This window comes from Mauremys reevesii, linkage group 2 (assembly GCF_016161935.1).
Source record: "Mauremys reevesii isolate NIE-2019 linkage group 2, ASM1616193v1, whole genome shotgun sequence".
NCBI lineage: Eukaryota > Metazoa > Chordata > Testudines > Geoemydidae > Mauremys > Mauremys reevesii.
In genome coordinates this window covers 23,105,570-23,124,651 of record NC_052624.1, presented here as the reverse complement: position 1 = coordinate 23,124,651, position 19,082 = coordinate 23,105,570, and the positions used below count along the sequence as shown (strand labels likewise).

The following is a 19,082-nucleotide window of genomic DNA, read 5'->3' as shown; positions in this document are numbered from 1 at the left end:
TAGATTAGGAAAATCAGCAGTGAAATACTTGCTACTCACCAGTGACTTAGCTGAGCACTTTTGTGGCCAGTCCCTACAGAGCTCTTGGGCACTGTTTTGCCTGTAACACAGTCACCTGATATAGTTATCTACATGTTAACCTAGACATCAAAGAGCTCTTCAATCATGCAAACTTGGTTTGAGCTAAGACAATTGAAAGATGCATACTTTTTGCCCATAAAGACACAACCTTGAGGAACATAAGAAGATAAGAAGGGCCGTACCGGGTCAGACCAAAGGTCCATCTAGCCCAGTATCTGTCTACCGACAGTGGCCAATGCCAGGTGCCCCAGAGGGAGTGAACTTAACAGGCAATGATCAAGTGATCTCTCTCCTGCCATCCATCTACATCCTCTGACAAACAGAGGCTAGGGACACCATTCTTACCCATCCTGGCTAATAGCCATTTATGGACTTAGCCACCATGAATTTATCCAGTCCCCTTTTAAACATTGTTATAGTCCTAGCCTTCACAACCTCCTCGGGTACGGAGTTCCACAAGTTGACTGTGCGCTGCGTGAAGAAGAACTTCCTTTTATTTGTTTTAAACCTGCTGCCTATTAATTTCATTTGGTGACCCCTAGTTCTTGTATTATGGGAATAAGTAAATAACTTTTCCTTATCCACTTTCTCAACATCACTCATGATTTTATATACCTCTATCATGTCCCCCCTTAGTCTTCTCTTTTCCAAGCTGAAGAATCCTAGCCTCTTTAATCTTTCCTCGTATGGGACCCTCTCTAAACCCCTAATCATTTTAGTTGCCCTTTTCTGAACCGTTTCTAGTGCTAGAATATCTTTTTTGAGGTGAGGAGACCACATCTGTACACAGTATTCGAGATGTGGGCGTACCATGGATTTATATAAAGGCAATAATATATTCTCAGTCTTATTCTCTATCCCCTTTTTAATGATTCCTAACATCCTGTTTGCTTTTTTGACCGCCTCTGCACACTGCGTGGACATCTTCAGAGAACTATCCACGATGACGCCAAGATCTTTTTCCTTACTCGTAGCTAAATTAGCCCCCATCATGTTGTATGTGTAGTTGGGGTTATTTTTTCCAATGTGCATTACTTTACATTTATCCACATTAAATTTCATTTGCCATTTTGTTGCCCAATCACTTAGTTTTGTGAGATCTTTTTGAAGTTCTTCACAATCTGCTTTGGTCTTAACTATCTTGAGTAGTTTAGTATCATCTGCAAACTTTGCCACCTCACTGTTTACCCCTTTCTCCAGATCATTTATGAATAAATTGAATAGGATTGGTCCGAGGACTGACCCTTGGGGAACACCACTAGTTACCCCTCTCCATTCTGAGAATTTACCATTAATTCCTACCCTTTGTTCCCTGTCCTTTTAACCAGTTCTCAATCCATGAAAGGACCTTCCCTTTTATCCCATGACAGCTTAATTTACGTAAGAGCCTTTGGTAAGGGACCTTGTCAAAGGCTTTCTGGAAATCTAAGTACACTATGTCCACCGGATCCCCCTTGTCCACATGTTTGTTGACCCCTTCAAAGAACTCTAATAGATTAGTAAGACACGATTTCCCTTTACAGAAACCATGTTGACTATTGCTCAAGAGTTTGTTTTTCTATGTGTCTGACAATTTTATTCTTTACTATTGTTTCAACTAATTTGCCCGGTACCGATGTTAGACTTACCGGTCTGTAATTGCTGGGATCACCCCTAGAGCCCTTTTTAAATATTGGCGTTACATTAGCTGACTTCCAGTCATTGGGTACCGAAGCCGATTTAAAGGACAGGTTACAAACCTTAGTTAATAGTTCCGCAACTTCACATTTGAGTTCTTTCAGAACTCTTGGGTGAATGCCATCTGGTCCCGGTGACTTGTTAATGTTGAGTTTATCAATTAATTCCAAAACCTCCTCTAGTGACACTTCAGTCTGTGACAGTTCCTCAGATTTGTCACCTACAAAAGCCAGCTCAGGTTTGGGAATCTCCCTAACATCCTCAGCCGTGAAGACTGAAGCAAAGAATCCATTTAGTTTCTCCGCAATGACTTTATCGTCTTTAAGCGCTCCTTTTGTATTTTGATCATCAAGGGGCCCCACTGGTTGTTTAGCAGGCTTCCTGCTTCTGATGTACTTAAACATTTTGTTATTACCTTTGGAGTTTTTGGCTAGCCGTTCTTCAAACTCCTCTTTGGCTTTTCTTATTACACGCTTGCACTTACGTTGGCAGTGTTTGTGCTCCTTTCTATTTGCCTCATTAGGATTTGACTTCCACTTTTTAAAGGAAGTCTTTTTATCTCTCACTGCTTCTTTTACATGGTTGTTAAGCCACAGTGGCTCTTTTTTAGTTCTTTTACTGTTTTTCTTAATTTGGGGTATACATTGAAGTTGGGCCTCTATTATGGTGTCTTTAAAAAGGTCCCATGCAACTTGCAGGGATTTCACTTTAGTCACTGTACCTTTTAACTTTTGTCTAACTAACCCCCTCATTTTTGTAAAGTTCCCCCTTTTGAAATTAAATGCCACAGTGTTGGGCAGTTGAGGTGTTCTTCCCACCACAGGGATGTTGAATGCTATTGTATTATGGTCACTATTTCCAAGCGGTCCTGCTATAGTTACCTCTTGGACCAGCTCCTGCGCTCCACTCAGGATTAAATCTAGAGTCGCCTCTCCCCTTGTGGGTTCCCGTACCAGCTGCTCCATGAAGCAGTCATTTAAAGTATCGAGAAATTTTATCTCTGCATTTCGTCCTGAAGTGAAATGTTCCCAGTCAATATGGGGATAATTGAAATCCCCCACTATTATTGGGTTCTTAATTTTGATAGCCTCTCTAATTTCCCTTAGCATTTCATCATCACTATTACTGTCCTGGTCAGGTGGTCGATAATAGATCCCTAATGTTATATTTTTACTAGTGCATGAAATTTCTATCCATAGAGACTCTATGGAACATGTGGATTCACTTAAGATTTTTACTTCATTTGAATCTACACTTTCTTTCACATATAGTGCCACTCCTCCCCCTGCACGACCTGTTCTGTCCTTCCGATATATTTTGTACCCCGAAATGATTGTGTCCCATTGATTGCTCTCAGTCCACCAGGTTTCTGTGATGCCTATTATATCTATACCCTCCTTTATCACAAGGCACTCTAGTTCACCCATCTTATTATTTAGACTTCTGGCATTTGTGTACAAGCACTTTAAAAACGTGTCCCTGTTTATTAGCCTGCCTTTTTCTGATGTGCCAGTTTCTTTTTTATGTGACTGTTTATCATCTGATCCGGCCCTTACATTATACTTCTCATTCCTCTGCTCCTGACTATAACCTGGAGATTCTCATCATCAGACTCTCCCCTAAGAGAAGTCTGTGTCCGATCCACACGCTCCTCTGCAGCAGTCGGCTTTCCCCCATCTCCTAGTTTAAAAACTGCTCTACATCCTTTTTAATGTTTAGTGCCAGCAGTCTGGTTCCACTTTGGTTTAGGTGGAGCCCATCTCTCCTGTATAGGCTCCTCCCATCCCAGAAGTTTCCCCAATTTATAATGAACGTGAACCCCTCCTCTCTACACCATCGTCTCATCCACGCATTGAGACTCTGAAGCTCTGCCTGCCTACCTGGCCCTGCGCGTGGAACTGGGAGCATTTCTGAAAATGCCACCATAGAGGTCCTGGATTTCAGTCTCTTCCCTAGCAGCCTAAATTTGGCTTCCAGGACATCTCTCCTACCCTTCCCCATGTCATTGGTACCTACATGTACCACGACCACCGGCTCCTCCCCAGGACTACACATAAGTCTATCTAGATGCCTCGAGAGATCCGCAACCTTCGCACCAGGCAGGCAAGTCACCATACGGTTCTCCCGGTCATCACAGACCCAGCTATCTACATTTCTAATAATAGAATCTCCCATTACTAACACCTGCCTTTTCCTAGAAACTGGAGTTCCCTCCCCCGGAGAGGCAACTTCAGTGTGAGAGGCAACCCCAGCACCATCTGGAAGGAGGGTCCCAACTATGGGAAGGTTTCCCTCTGCTCCCATAGACTGCTCTACTTCCCTGGGCCGTTCTTCCTCCTCCTCAGTACAGGAGCTGTCTGAGCAGAGGTGGGACAATTCTACAGTGTCCCGGAAAGCCTCATCAACATACCTCTCTGCCTCTCTTAGCTCCTCCAGTTCCGCCACCCTGGCCTCCAAAGTCCGTACATGGTCTCTGAGGGCCAGGAGCTCCTTGCACCGACTGCACACATACGCCACCCGCCCACAGGGCAGGTAACCACACATGCAACACTCAGCGCAATAAACTGGATAGCCCCCACTCTGCTGCTGGACTTCTGTCTGCATTGTCTCCTAGTTAGTGGAAGGGTGGTTTACAGAAGGGAGTTTTGGAATGTGGTTCGGTTTACAGGTTTCAGGGTTTTAGGGGGGGGCCACAGGGAAGGGGTTACGGCCGGCGAGGGTCTCCCACTCCCTTCCCACTCCCCTTCTAAACTCCCTTGCGAAACTCCCTGTTAGCAACCCCTGGTCACAAAGCTCCCTGGTCGCTTGTGCGCGGCTTTATAAAGTCCTGGCCTGAGCGAATGCCCCGGCCACTGATTAAGGCTCAGCCAATTACCAGAGGCTTCGAGCTTTCAAACCTGCCTCCAGTTGCCAGCCAGAGCACACGGTCCCTCAAACAAACAGACAGACAGACTGACAAACACAAGCTCAGCACACAGCAAGTAACCCCCAAACACAAACAGAGACACACTACAGACAGTCACTTACAGACAGGACTTATAAAGAGGAGTTAGCAGAAGTCTAATCTATGGTGGCTAGTCAGATTGTAATGTTCAGAGTGTGTAGTGTAACATGACTTGGGTGAAGAAATTTTGCTTTTGCTAGTTTATTACAGGATAATATTTGTACTGTGTATAGTGGCCAGGTTTAAACCTTTAATTTTTCATGTGCCTAGAGTTGGCAACCTTGAAAATAAAGCAATCAAGAACCTCCATGTGACTTCCAGAGCATTTATAGTGGGAACTTGAAAAGCTTTTGGGGAAAAGCAGCTATGGGAGTTAATATGGGAGGATGTTTTTGACTGGTTTCTCTAACCTTTGCTAGACTAACTTGCAAAAGAATTGTAAAACCCAAGAGTAGTCCTGAATGAAAATTGTTTAACTATAAAAATCTAAAGAACACTAGGAAAGCTTGGGGTCCACTGTATTTGTACACACTGGGGCTCCAGTCATGCTTAAGGTATTTAGACAATACCATGGTATAAGAGCCATTCTACATTTACCAATTGAGGTTTCAACCTTGGCCATGATGATTCAAGGTTTTTTTGGTTTTGTTTTTGTTTTTTTCCAGTGATCATCAGTAATTGCATAACTTGTAAACAGTACTCGGTAACCACATCTCTCTCTCCTAGTACCCAGGAGTGAGGTTTGTACAAGAGAAAAATGAGTATATGGATTAGACTGGGAAATCGAGCAACTCTGGCACCACTGAATGTTTCCTTAACAACTTTGTAGCTATAGAAACAGTGTTGATGAACTTTGCAGTTCAAAGTGACTGACTGTTAATGCAGCTTGATTTTACACATTACACAGTCCAGTTAACCCCACATGTTAGGTTTGAGGAAGAATGTAAACCACATTGTATCTGTTTTCTTCTTTGGAACTTGTGGTAGGGACAAACATGCTATAGTCACTCCAGGCAGCATTATGGTGCCCATCTTTTCTTTCCCCTCCACCTTGAAACCTATTGCCCTTGAAATAGTGAAGTTGTTTTAAAGACTACAGTTTGTTTTTTTAAATCATGGTTTAAATCATTCATTCATTCATTCATGCCCGTCACCCCAACCGGGGTATGGGCCGCCAACAACAGATCTCCATAGTCTTCTATCCTGGGCCATTTGCTCTAGCTGGTTCCAGGTATAGCCCATTTTTTTGCTATCAACCTGAAGGTCGCGTCGCCAGGTATTTCTTGGGCGGCCTCTTTTCCGCTTGCCTTGGGGGTTCTGCAGCCTGCGCCGTCTTTCCTGACTCGTACATGGTCCTCACGTTCCATGTGCCGATGGTAATCCTCCTGGCTGCAAGAAGGGTGATCGGCTTAGTGGCTTCCTCGCGGCTTTCACCACCCAGCGTCATGCATCTTCGAGTTGAAGACCCTTCTTTTTCCAGGCTAAAAGTCTCTGTTAACTCTATTGTTGGCGTTTCTGTAGCAAGCTGATTTTTACAGGGTGGAGTTGCTAGCCCCACGCCCAACCCTCCTCCTTTACCCTGACTTGGGACAGGCAGATGGCCCCAAAGGACCTCTCTGGTGGAGTTATGGTTTAAATCACTCTTTAAAAATATCAATTACTTAAATCAGGTTCAGGCTTTGTAAACCTAATATTCTTGCGCTAATGCAACTTTAAATTTATAATGCACTAAATTGTAAATGCTGGTTCTATTTTGTTTTTGTTATCTTCAAGTAGTGACATTATCTTATTTGTGTGGTGTAGGCAGAAAATAAACTCTCTGTTCCTGCAAACACTTAAGTAGATACTTGAGTCTTCTCACATTGTTAATCCCATTCGCTTCAGTGGGAATGCCCATGCTTAAGTGTTTGCAGGAACTAAAGCTGAATTTATTACATTTTTCTTAATGGTATTAAAAACTTTGAAACAAAATTGCTTCACTGGCAATGGAAATGTACTTAGATTTTTTCAAAACCATAGCACAGATATTGTGAGCTCTCTTGCATACACGGACCAAAACTTTTAAAAATAGGAGGCTAAATTTAGGCTCCTAAGGCTTTAATAAAAGCACCTGAGTGACTTAAGAGCACAAATCCTATTGATTTCTAAGTGCAAACCATGATGGAAGGGTACAACCTGGTCCAAAGTATGTCAGCTTTATTGGTTTGTGAAAATTCAGTGTATCAGAAGGTTGTGTTGGTTGCAAATATAGCATGTGTTGTTTGCTTATTAGTGTTCTCCACAGGGTGGATTTGATTTAAATCGCAAGTCAGGGAGACTTGATTTAATCATGGTTTTCTATATAAAAGTGCATTCTTGTTGGTTGCTATAACCTTAATACATATTCTTCACAACTCAGAGATAGATGTAGGTTTCATTTTTAGAAGGTACACATACGTTCTTAAACAGTGATTTATTTTGAAAACTTTTCCAATTTAGTTTTACAGCTATATCAGAAAATGAATGATTGGTTATTTCATTTACTAAAGGTAATTGAAGCATATTTATGAAGTCACTGGGAGGTGAACTATCTCCAATTCAACAGGTTAATTATTATTTGGAGAATTTTCTTGCCATGCTCTATTAAGAAGAGAACATCCCCCAGACAGACATGTAAATTGTTTTATTTAACTATAACAACATCATTATGTATTCTGGGTTTTTTTCTTTAACAGCAAACATATGTCTTGACAAAACAAGCATATGTCCCTCACTTCTCACATTTATCTCCAGACGTCTTCTCCTTGTCCAGATCTATTCTGCCCCCAATCATCTTCTATTCATTTGAACTTTTTGAAATTTTGCAGTTTTAGAGAGAGGTAAGGGATTAACTCTGTGTACACAAATTTGCAGAGACAGCAGACCTCAAGTCTATTGTATTTCTCACCTCTATATTTATTTATTTATTTATTTATTACATTTTTGCTGTTAACAAGCATGTTACCTCTGGAGACACAAATTCACAGTTTGAGAACTGCAAACCTAAGCATCTCTGATGGTATCTTCTAGACTGAGCACTGAGTTCTATAGGATAGATAGAAAGATGAACCTAAATAACCTATACAGAAGCCTGTGGGACGCCATAAGATTGGGTCCCTAATCCATGAACTATTGGAACACATTTACAAAACTTTGCTTAATCATTACATGAATATACTGTCTCATACTATAGAATTAGAATGTATAATACCTATTCCATGGTGAGATAAAGGTAATAGGAAATAATTGGAGATATACCAATCTCCTAGAACTGGAAGGGACCTCGAAAGGTCATCGAGTCCAGCCCCCTGCCTTCACTAGCAGGACCAGTTTTTGCCCCAGATCCCTAAGTGGCCTCCTCAAGGATTGAACTCACAACCCTGGGTTTAGCAGGCCAATGCTCAACCCACTGAGCTATCCCTCCCCCTAATCTTTGAGCTATAATATATCTTAATTAAAACTATCTTTAGATAAAATGCTTTTTGAGGAAAAAAAATCAAATAAAAAATCAGGTTTAAATAAAATATCAGATTTTTTATTTTAAAAAAATCATTGATTTTTATCCATCCTGGTTCTCCCAGTAAGCATCTCGATGAGGCCTGAGATGTCTTTATTTCCTCCCAGTGTAGATGAGTGTTTTGAGTGAGATTTCTTAGCAGGAAAAAATGTATGTAAAATCTGAATTTTATTAAGTAGGAAATTAAAGAAACAAAGTACAAAATGTTCTGTTTAGCAACTGAAGACTAAACATAAGTGAGAACTAAACTAGCACTTGTCAATAAAAATTTTTTCATATTTTCTCCATCCTTCCTTAGAATCACCAGAACATACATAAAGAAAATGGTATGGTAAAGCCACAGTAAGTTACTTCTTGGCCACAGAATTTCCCATTTTGTTTCCCTGTTAATGTAAATAGTAGAATTGCTTGCCTGTGAGAGCACTAAATGAAAACTTTCAGATCAGTAAGCAAGCAAGCTCTAGTTTTAATGTCACTTTGTTGCTCTGTTGTAGCAAGCTTTCTCTTCACATTTCGTTAACATGTCTGTGACATTCCATATTCTTTATGAAAATATGCTTATGATATGAATGACATAACTGAGATATACTTTATGTAAGATGGCTCATGTGAAATATATTTGGAAAGGTTACGACTTACTGAATGTGATTATCCAATTTGTATGCCTGTATCACTTCTGTATCTGAAGTTAAGAATATTGACTATGTATCTGTACTTCAACTATGCTGCTTTGGGTGACGCCCAGGGCTAACACTTCAGGTACAACAGTGGAAAAGCCAGGCAGGGGGGATGGCCCATCCATGAGGACAATGAGCTGTGAAAAACTTGGCCTTCCTGTGACACTCCGTACTGCCACTGACTCGTGGACGCTGTGATGCTACAGAGTCAGGTGGTCTTGTCACCTGATATTAAACATTACCTGGGACTTCTTGTAACTTTCTACTGTAAAGAAAGGAGGGGGTCAAGTTTGGGAAACAAAGGATTCCCACCTAATGTAAATCCTATTTAAGGGTAGGGAGAAAGGCAAACAGGGCTCCTCCTCTCCATGGCCTGTCTGCCCAAGAGGAAAGACTGCAAAAGGGAAGGCAAGGGGGGAGTCCAGACTGAGACAGGGGTCCAGTCTGAAAAGAAATATAACTGGAACTCTGAACCACAGAAACTTTGCAAACTGCCTGCAACAATATCTAGGGTGAGAAATACTATTTGGCCTTGCACATTTTTGGATCATTCACACGTCATATTCAATGAAATGTGTTCTAAATGGGGAGGAGAGACCACCAGGTCTCCTTTCCAGGAAATGTAGTGGAAAAATGACTCTCAATTAAATCTGGTCAAGTTCGACAGACACAAGCATGTTGAGAAACCCTGTCCCAGGAGAGAATTTGCTCACAGATTTGGTAAGTTGGGCCAAGATAGTCTCCATCTTGTCTGTTGCTGTGGGTCTCAAGGCAAATTTCTTGGAGATTTATGCCGCCTTCTGCCAATTCAGCAATGGTGAGAGGCTTAGGGTTGAATAGAGTTTCTTCTGAAAATTGGCCAACTTAACTCTTTAGTTAAATTTTTCCTATACAAGTGTCGTTAACTTAAACAGCATGTATTCTTGCTTTCTCTCTTTTTTTTTTTCCTGTCATCTCTATGGTTACACAGAGCATCTTCTAAACCTGAACTAAGTGTGAAATAATACAGGGTCATCTTCCTGAGTCTGCAGGCATGGGACCATCAGCTGTCCTGCTGTTCAGAACTTGTTAGGCAGCAGCAGAATAAATGTTAATTGCAGCAATTTAATTGACAAGACTTGACTTACAATCTCCTAGGTGGCAGTGAAACTTCTGAATAGGTCAGTTTCATGCTGATGCTTCTTGGGAAAGGTCTGAGCAACAGCTGAGTAAGACACTGTTTTCCAAGTAAAACTGAAAAGATGCTGGGAGATGGGTAACTTGGTTAGACGCTCACTACCACTTTTGGAGAATCTTGGAATTTATGAAGTGGATGAGAGGAATAGACACTGTTCCTTCCAGTATCCAGAGGAATTTTTGTGTTAACAGTGGAGGCACATTTCACATTAGTCTCACATACTAGCCACAAGCTATAAAATATAGGAGTTCCCTAGGCTGTGCCAAGAGTATTTTGGTTGTAAGCCAAGCCCACGCATTTGACGAAGTGGGTATTCACCCAAGAAAGCTCATGCTCCAAAACTTCTGTTAGCCTATAAGGTGCCACAGGACTCTTCGCTGCTTTTACAAGCCCAGATGATGGGAGGTTGGTTCTGTTCATTATTCCTGGACAATGGGACCTGGTAAATGTGTCAAGCCTTATGGAAAGGATGAATGGGAGAGTAGGCAGATGGAAGAATGCCTAGTTGTGGATGGGAAGTAGGGGAATTATTGTTGGGGTAAAATAGAAAAGATCAGTAGAATGAGTGAGCAAGCGAGATTTTTGGCAAAAATGGCATAGACAAATGGAGGAGGAGGTAGAATTACCATGGAGGTAAAGAGGGGAGGGAGAGAGAACAGGAAATAAACAATGCAGGAAAGATTCTCTTGTAGGAAAGAAGAATAAAGTGAAGTCCAAGAAGGGAAAGCAAGAGACTATTTAAAATAAACCTACTCCTTTAAATTACAGTGGTGTGGTGACAGAGGCATTTTTGCTTTATGATGAGGACAACTACGCTTAGTCAGAATTTGAAAGCCTTATGTAGATAAGATATCTAGATATGTTGCAAGGCTTTCTGTTTTAGAAAGTTAATGCGTTTAGTAGAGCACTTAGAGTGAACTAAAATAACAATGAAGTACCTAAGCATGCTGTGGTTGGTTCATTAAAGCTGTTTCCCTTTAAACCTGCAAGCGCGTCAGATATATTGGAGTTGTACAAGAGGGAATAACAAGTTGCCTGAGTAACTACTATATTTACATCTACTTTTGGACAAGAGATTGTTTTGTATTGATATATTTATTTTTAAAATATTGTTTGGAGGAGAGGAATTTGGATAGCTTATGACTCTTGATTACAAGAGTTGTGACCTTTAATTCGCTTTTCTAAAAAGTAGTATCTTAGTATATATTCACTTTACTATATTCCAAAAGTGTTTCTATAAATGTGCACAACAGCTTCAGTAATACTTTTTCTCTGGTTTTTTAAATTTGAATCAAACTTACGTGTAGCTCTGCTTTAGATACTCTTGTACAAATATTGATGGTTGTCATCTGCAACTTCAAGAAAAACAGGTTTAGGGCGTGCTTGCACTTTGGTAAAGACATAGCTAAAGTAGTTTGGTTTAAGGTAGGGTGACCAGATGTCCCGATTTTATAGGGACAGTCCCAATATTTGGGGCTTTTTTAAAATATGGGCTCCCACCTCCGTCCCGATTTTTTTCACACTTGCTATCTGGTCATCCTAGTTTAAGGAAACCTCAGGAAATGTCACAATTAAATGCTCACAGGTCTTAAAATATTAGCTAAGTCTGCTATGTTTTGGTTAGGAAAACTCTGACTAGATATTACAGTACATATGACACATTAAAACATTGCTCTGTAACTGGGATTTGGACTTTGAGTGGCAACGGCATATGAGCTCCCTGCAGTGTTTTAAATGTACTATTTTTGGCATCTGGGTGTTGGCTTGTCTTTTCAGAAGCAGTAGAAAGTTAGTTTAGATGTGCAAGAAGGCGATTTGCAATGTGAGCTCTCCTGTAGTACAACTTCTTCTTTAAACATGGGTTGCTGCTTCAGTAAAGAACTAACTACCAGCAAAAATAATGAAAAAACTGGCCTGTTACAAAAATCTGGGGAAGAGGAGGCACCAGAAAGCAGGATAAGTAAAACTTTACCTTCAATTTTAGAAACTGTGGAAAGTAAGGAGCTGCATGCAGCAGAAAAGACAGCTAATGGGACAGCTGCTTTAGTCAGCATTGAGTGCATTCATACCGATAATTGCGTGGAGTCAAATCCTAAACGTGGGTTCTGGGGTAGAAAAACAAAGTATCCTTCATACAAAAGTGTGGAGAACACTGACCGTGAGCCAGTCACTAAAAGAAAGTACAACAGACCTTTTAACTTTTTTCTTTCATTTAGTCATATCCTAAAGGTCTTTAGTAGATATGAAAATTTGGAAAAGAGTAAAGAAAAGGAAGCCTGGGATGGCAGTGAAAGAATAATTGAAAATACCAGTAGGAATACTCAGTGTGTGAATAATACAGAAATCTCTCAATGTAATAGTCATAATGGAAACAAATATATTCTAGCCAGAGAGCCATGTTGTTCATTGGACTGTGTTTCTCCTTCACGGGAACCGGTGTCTGTAGACCAAAGCTCACAAGAAGAAACTTTGTTAAATATGAGTTATCTGGAATATTACCCAGTTAAATATGAACATTCACAAAGACAGAAAGAAGAAACAGTGGAGAATGTTCAAGACAACAGTCGTGACAGCCATCGAAAGATTTCAGATGCATCACGCAGACAAACAGCAGTTCCAGCTTTTACCTATATTGATATAAACCACAGACAACATAGAAGAGAGGAGTTTTATAGTATTTGTATTGTAGATGCTGAAGATCTGAGAATGGATGAAGAGATGCCAGCTACTGAGCGTGGAGTGATTGTAGCAGACATAAATAATTCAGCTGTTACAGTTGAAGGAATGTGCAATGTGGTATGCCCTCTAGACACTAGGAAAGAATTTCCAATCCTGCAGTCAGCACAAGTAGAAGCAGAGTTTAATACACAGAAAGAACCCTCTGTAGGTGAAGAGAAACATAGCTCAAACCTGCAAAAAGATGAAACAAAGGAGTATTGTCGTATGGACGTCCAATCATCTTATAACAACTTACTGGATAGCAGCTGTGAGACATGTAAGCTAAATATGGACACTATAGCAACAGATGGTTTAAGAACACTAGTATATGATGAGTTTCCTGAAAATAGAATTCAGGGATTGGATACACTAGATAGTAGTGTTAGTTTGAATGAATCAATTAATAGAAACAATGAGTCTGTAAAATTTATGAATGCTCTCAGAGAAGAATATTGTTCATATTCAAAAGGTGTGAAACATGTTGACAGTTCCACTTCTGACATTTTATTGGGTTTAAATGCTAAAGAATATAATTCAGGAAAGACTGAGAGAAATTGTAACATTGAGACCACATCATTTCATTTAAATGAACATTTACTGAAAACTGAAAAGGAAGCAAATTCTAAACAAAAGTTAGATGATACTACAGGTAACTTATGTTTTCATTTAGACAGTGATTCCTTTTCAGTGAAGCAAGATCTGGAAAACCTTAGCCAAGAGGATTCCCTACTAAAGCCAGAAAGTAAACTAAATTCTAATGAGAAAACAGACAAATTTCAGACAACGTGCTGTGAATTTAGAGAAGAGGCCCCTTTTACTACTTGTGAATGTGACAGTAAATTGGAACAGCTCCTGGAAGATGAAGAGAAATACACAGATGAAATTTTGTGTAGCTTGGAAAATGCTTTGGTTGCAAACATGATTAAAATGCCCTCAAAACTGAAGAGTGTTTCAGATTTTCAAACTGATATGAAAGGCAGCACTGAAACAAAGAGAAGGTCAAATATTTTAAGTCCTAATACTACGGAAGATGACAATCATGTGAGCATCATTGGGCAAACTCCTTCATATCAAGCAGATAACATTCCTGTGGAAACTGGTTGTCTGAGGAGGACTTCATTAAGGGTAAGAAATCATACGTTAGCATCTTGCAAACCACATAACGTAAGTACACATGAAATAATCAAAAAGGAAAACTGTCTAGTATGTCAGCTTTCACCAGCACTGCCAGAAAATAGAAGTAAAGTATATGACTATTCCAGTTCATTTAACAAAAACAATATTTCCTCTGTATCTTTGCTGGCATATTCAAATATGAATAAAATGGACTTAAATTATAAACAAGATGAACTATGGGATAAATGTTCATTCCATGCAGTGGAAAATGAATTGAGTGCTGGGACTGACCCTGCCAGATTAACAGGTGGTGGTGTAGAAATGGTAAAACAGCCAAAACTAGAAATGCATCAACGGGAGACCGTAAATAATGAAACAGAAAATAGTGAGCCAGATCCTGAAGTTACCATTTTTGATCATGACAATAATACAGTAAGTCTCAATAGAGACTTAATGCACAATCAGAACGTTTTCTCAGTTATGCATGATAGACCTGTAACTTTGGAAGACTGTACAGATGATAGATTAAAAATGGGGAACAGTTTCAGAAATCATGAAAGAGCGAGTAATCCATCAAGTCAAAGATCCTATTCAAATGTTCTTCAGAAAAAAATGAGAAAGTGTGATGTGATAGATAACTGTGACAATACAGAACTAGAATCCATTTACATTAAAGGGTCTACTGAACCTTCAGCTGAAGAACTTTCAGAAACTGAGAAATGTGTTTCAGATCTACAGGAACCAGAATTTCAAAGGGGTGAAGAAAACCTGTGTCACAATCAATCAAAGGAAGAAAATGTTGTGTCTAATACATCAACTGGCTACACAGAAGCACAAACCAGTGAGAATAAAAAGTGGTTGGGAACAAAGAACACTGAATCTGAAAACAGCAGTTACACTCTAGGTGCTGAAATGAAAAGCTTGAAAACTCTTTCCACTGCCAATCACAAACAGACGGAAACTTGTGATCTGAACACATCTGATACAGATTTTTGTGGGGTTTATACTGACCCAGAGCAGGTAGATAGATATGCTGCTACTCCTTCATATGAATTACCTAATGTCCGAGTTGTTGCCAGAGAACTTCAGCAAGGTAGTGGGAGGTGTGTTCTAGATCTGATGGAAGATATTTTGAATGAATCAGAAAATACCTGTAAAGTGGATACACCAAATTCCCATGATGAAATGGGTTCACAGTTCTTAACTCTGCAGACTGATGATGCTGATTTAACAAGTCAGATATTTTCTGACACCATTTTTAGTGGTAATAGTGAATATCTGATGGGCTATTTATGGAATACTGTTGCTTCTAACACAGTTATGGAGAATAACAGACAAAACATACCTAATGAGAATGTCCAGAACCAGCCTCAAGATTTGACAGTTTCTTCATTTGCTATAGAAAGAGATCCTTATCAGTTACTAGTGGCAAAAAATGATGGTATTTGGGGATGGCAAGATGAGGAATTTGTAAGTATTTTTATACGCATGATTTGATCATTTACAGTATATTAGACTTTAAAATGTGGCTGAAATTGGGAGCTGGGGTAAATCTAAGTCCAATTTCTGATTTGACTAAACAGCACAAGTTTCATATACTCTCTCAAAAAGCATATTGATCAGTTTTGGCTCGATAAAATGACTTTTTTGTCATGCTGATATAGTCCAGAAATGTTACTGACTATTGTTAAATCTAGATCAATGCTGTATTTTTGCTGTTTAGAAGTTCAGTCCTTGCCAAAGTATGTGAATTTCCAGAATTGAGAATTGCTGTATAAATAAGATCTTGCTACGACTGTTCATCACAAGTAAGGAAGCTATCTGAAGATAGTCAGTAGTCCCCTTCACTGTGGTATCTAAGAGCTATATTTATAAACACAAAATAAGATTTTCTATTCTAATGTATTCTACATCAAGTATATTAAAAACTGCTGAGAGTCTGCATCACTTACAGGGAGCTTTGAAAAAAGTTTGATTTAAGATTTAGAGTAGTTCAGATCAGCCCTGCAAGGCGTTCATTTATTTCAGTGGGAATGCCTCACGTTATGTCGAGATTAATTAGATTTTTAGAACCAAGCAAACCTTGTGCCTGCACACTTCACACCAAGTACTCCTCACGAGGAAGGATGGTACAGTGGGGTAGGGCACTCGGCTAGGACATGGGAAATTAGAGTTCAGTTTCCTGCTCTGCTATATGAACTTGGGGACATCACTTCGACCCATACTTAAAAAGGTAGTTTAGGCATTGGAGTCCTGAGTGGAGCAACACCTAAATACATGTTTAAAACTCTGCGCCTTAGGCTCTGTTTCCCATCTGCAAAATGTGATAATAGCACTTCACTTCCAGAGGTGTTGAGAATAAATACATGGAGAAATTGACACTGAGGTACAATAGTGATGGGGATAGATACATGTGCTATACATCAATCTTGCTAATTTACCCCCATCCTCCCCACCTCAGTCTCTTGTAGCATGAATCATTTCCACGGTCCATCACTCACTTCAGCTCATCAGTTCTCCACACCCCTAATTGAATCCCTTTTCTCTCCCCCCACCCCCACCCCCCAAATCCAACCCTAAAATTCATCACTTTCCTCTTCTACCAAATCTGTTATATTATAATGAGTTCCTTGGTGGCAATGGCAGCAACATCACACCCAACCTGGGTAGGCCTCAAGTCCTTCTGATGGCAAATGCCTCTCCCTTTCCTTGCTGCTCCACTTCTGCTGTTCCTGGGCCATGGGACTTCTGCTTTGCCCTCTCCTTTATTTAGGGAGGAGGCATGTGGAGCTCCTGAAATCTTTAGTTCCTTCCTGGAAAGGGATTCGGAACTTGGGTATCTTCTGCTCACCTTTTGAGGAGGGCATCGTGGAAGTGACGGGGGAGGAAGAGGCTCCAGCGGCGCTAAACAGGAATGCTCAGCGTTAGGTCTTGGCCAACTGTGGGAGAGAAAAGAACAATCTTGACTTGCAGCTCCTTCTCCAACCCTGCCTTGGTTCACTAGCAAAGCAAGTAGAGTTGCACTGGACCTGTAGGTGGATCAGTAGCAGCTGCTCTTACTTTGAACAGCAATTTCAGCACCAGCACCAGATTCACATTTTTAAGGTCCTTTGCAATCATAAGGGCTGGGAATTTACTTTGTTTTAAAATGGAAGCTGATGGCATTGGTCATAATCACTTGGGAAAGCTTCCTGTGCAAGCAGGCAAGTGGGATTTTGCAAATTTGTTTTAGGTTAACTAAAAATACTTACACTCTACCACTTTCTTTCTTTTTAAATGTTGCAAGCCAGAGGAAAACAGTGGTTTAATTTCTTCACATCTGTTTACCCTTTGATTTTGTGTGTGTGTACTAGCACAATGCTGCAATGTTTGGGTTGCAAGCAGTTCAGAATATAAACTGTTCACTGAATACAGGTCTGTTGCATCTTACGCGCATTTAACATGCGCGATTTCAGCCTTACACGGTCGGCAAAAACAAAAAGAGGAAAAAATAACCATTTTAATGCTGTACCTTAGGCGATTCTGCCTGCCATTCAACTCAATGTAATTTTGACTCTACGCAGTTTTCGCTTTACACGCTAACCACGGAACGGAACCCCACGTAAGATGAGACTTGCCTGTACCATCTGTAATACTTTTTAACCAACTAAAATTTGAAACTTTTAAACTGAATTTTGTGAACTTAAGTCTAGTAGTTGGTGTCAAATAGCAAGTAAACCAATTGGGAAAATGTGAGTAGTCTTCAGAAAATTGAAAATTCATAACTTTTTTTGTGCTTGAAAGATGATAAAATAAAATGTGCCATACCCTGTTGTGCTGGAAAATGCTTGAAAGGCACTGTCTACATTGAAATGCAATGTGCTGACATTAGCTGGCTCTGTGATCCTTCAGCAGTATAGTACCAGAATATTTTGTTGTTGTTGTTGAAAAGCTGGACAATAAATAACAAAGCATGCCTGAATTCAGCAGCATTGAAAAGTGTATTGCCTGCCACACACTCATTACCCTTTTAAACTAGTATTGACCTCCTAGTTGTAAAAATGTATGAATTGGTAGTGTAAATGGAACAAAATGGTCTTCAGCACCATTTCCATTGTAGTGATTTCTATAATGATGCTGGAAATAGTGTTGTCCTGTCCTATTGATACTAATTGTTTCCAGTGCTGGTTAAGGGAGAGGGCATACAGTGTCAACAGCATCAATTCAGTTTGCTTGTTTAGGTGGTGCTAAATTAACATACCAGAGTATCATGTTTTACTACCAATTTTTTGGCTGCCTTCTTGCCAAATGGTATTACCCAAGTTTTGTCATACATACTTCATATGGTGCTATTTTTCTCCTCTGTTCTTTCACAGGAACAGGCAGGGAACAAATCTATTGAATCTATTAGGGGGCTGGAGCACATGACTTATGAGGAGAGGCTGAGGGAACTGGGATTGTTTAGTCTGCAGAAGAGAAGAAGGGGGGGGGTGGATTTGATAGCTGCTTTCAACTACCTGAAAGGGGATTCCAAAGAGGATGGATCTAGACTGTTCTCAGTGGTACCCGATGACAGAACAAGGAGTAATGGTCTCAAGTTGCAGTGGGGGAGGTTTAGATTGGATATTAGGAAAAACATTAGTCTTTGTAGCCTGCAGAAATATTAAATGGAACAAAATGGTCTTCAGCACCATTTCCAATGTAGTGATTTCTATAATGATGCTGGAAATAGTGTTGTCCTGTCCTATTGATACTAATTGTTTCCAGTGCTGGTTAAGGGAGAGGGCATACAGTGTCACAATGGTATCGTCATTGCACCAGTAGTTACTGTTTCTCCTTTTTCCTCAATATGATCATGTGGTGAAGAAACTTGGGATGCTCTCCAGCATTATATGTCAGGTTTCTTTTATGTCACACATATAAATGTGACTCATCTACAAAGTACATAATCCAAAATTTCTTTTGTAGGAGTCAACCAAGGTTTCTGAGTTAAATCCTAATGCAAAGGTATGGGGGAATCATATGTTACATTTGGAAGCTAGTGGTGCCACTGATGGTAGCGTGAACAAAACCTGGGAAGAAATACCTGACCATCCTCCAGATTCCTGCAAAGAAGGTATGAATAATAGTTTTAAAAGCTTCCGTTCTGGCTGAAGTAAATCCAGTCCAGAACTTCCG

At 40.1% G+C, this 19,082-nt stretch overlaps 1 protein-coding gene across 3 annotated transcripts in view; it reads left to right on the top strand.

The window, feature by feature from the left end:
• LARP4B (La ribonucleoprotein 4B) overlaps positions 1-19,082 on the top strand; it is a 106,891-nt gene that overhangs the window by 47,246 nt on the left and 40,563 nt on the right. The window contains exons 2-3 of one of the 3 annotated variants that reach the window (XM_039526091.1): positions 8,536-8,579; positions 18,873-19,020. The exons of 1 other annotated variant lie outside the window; for it this stretch is intronic. In XM_039526091.1, the coding sequence (XP_039382025.1) occupies positions 18,927-19,020 (94 nt within the window). In that variant the 5' untranslated portion in view covers positions 8,536-8,579; positions 18,873-18,926. The remainder of the gene's footprint in view (positions 1-8,535; positions 8,580-18,872; positions 19,021-19,082) is intronic. One more of the 3 variants, XM_039526090.1, reaches the window with a different exon arrangement.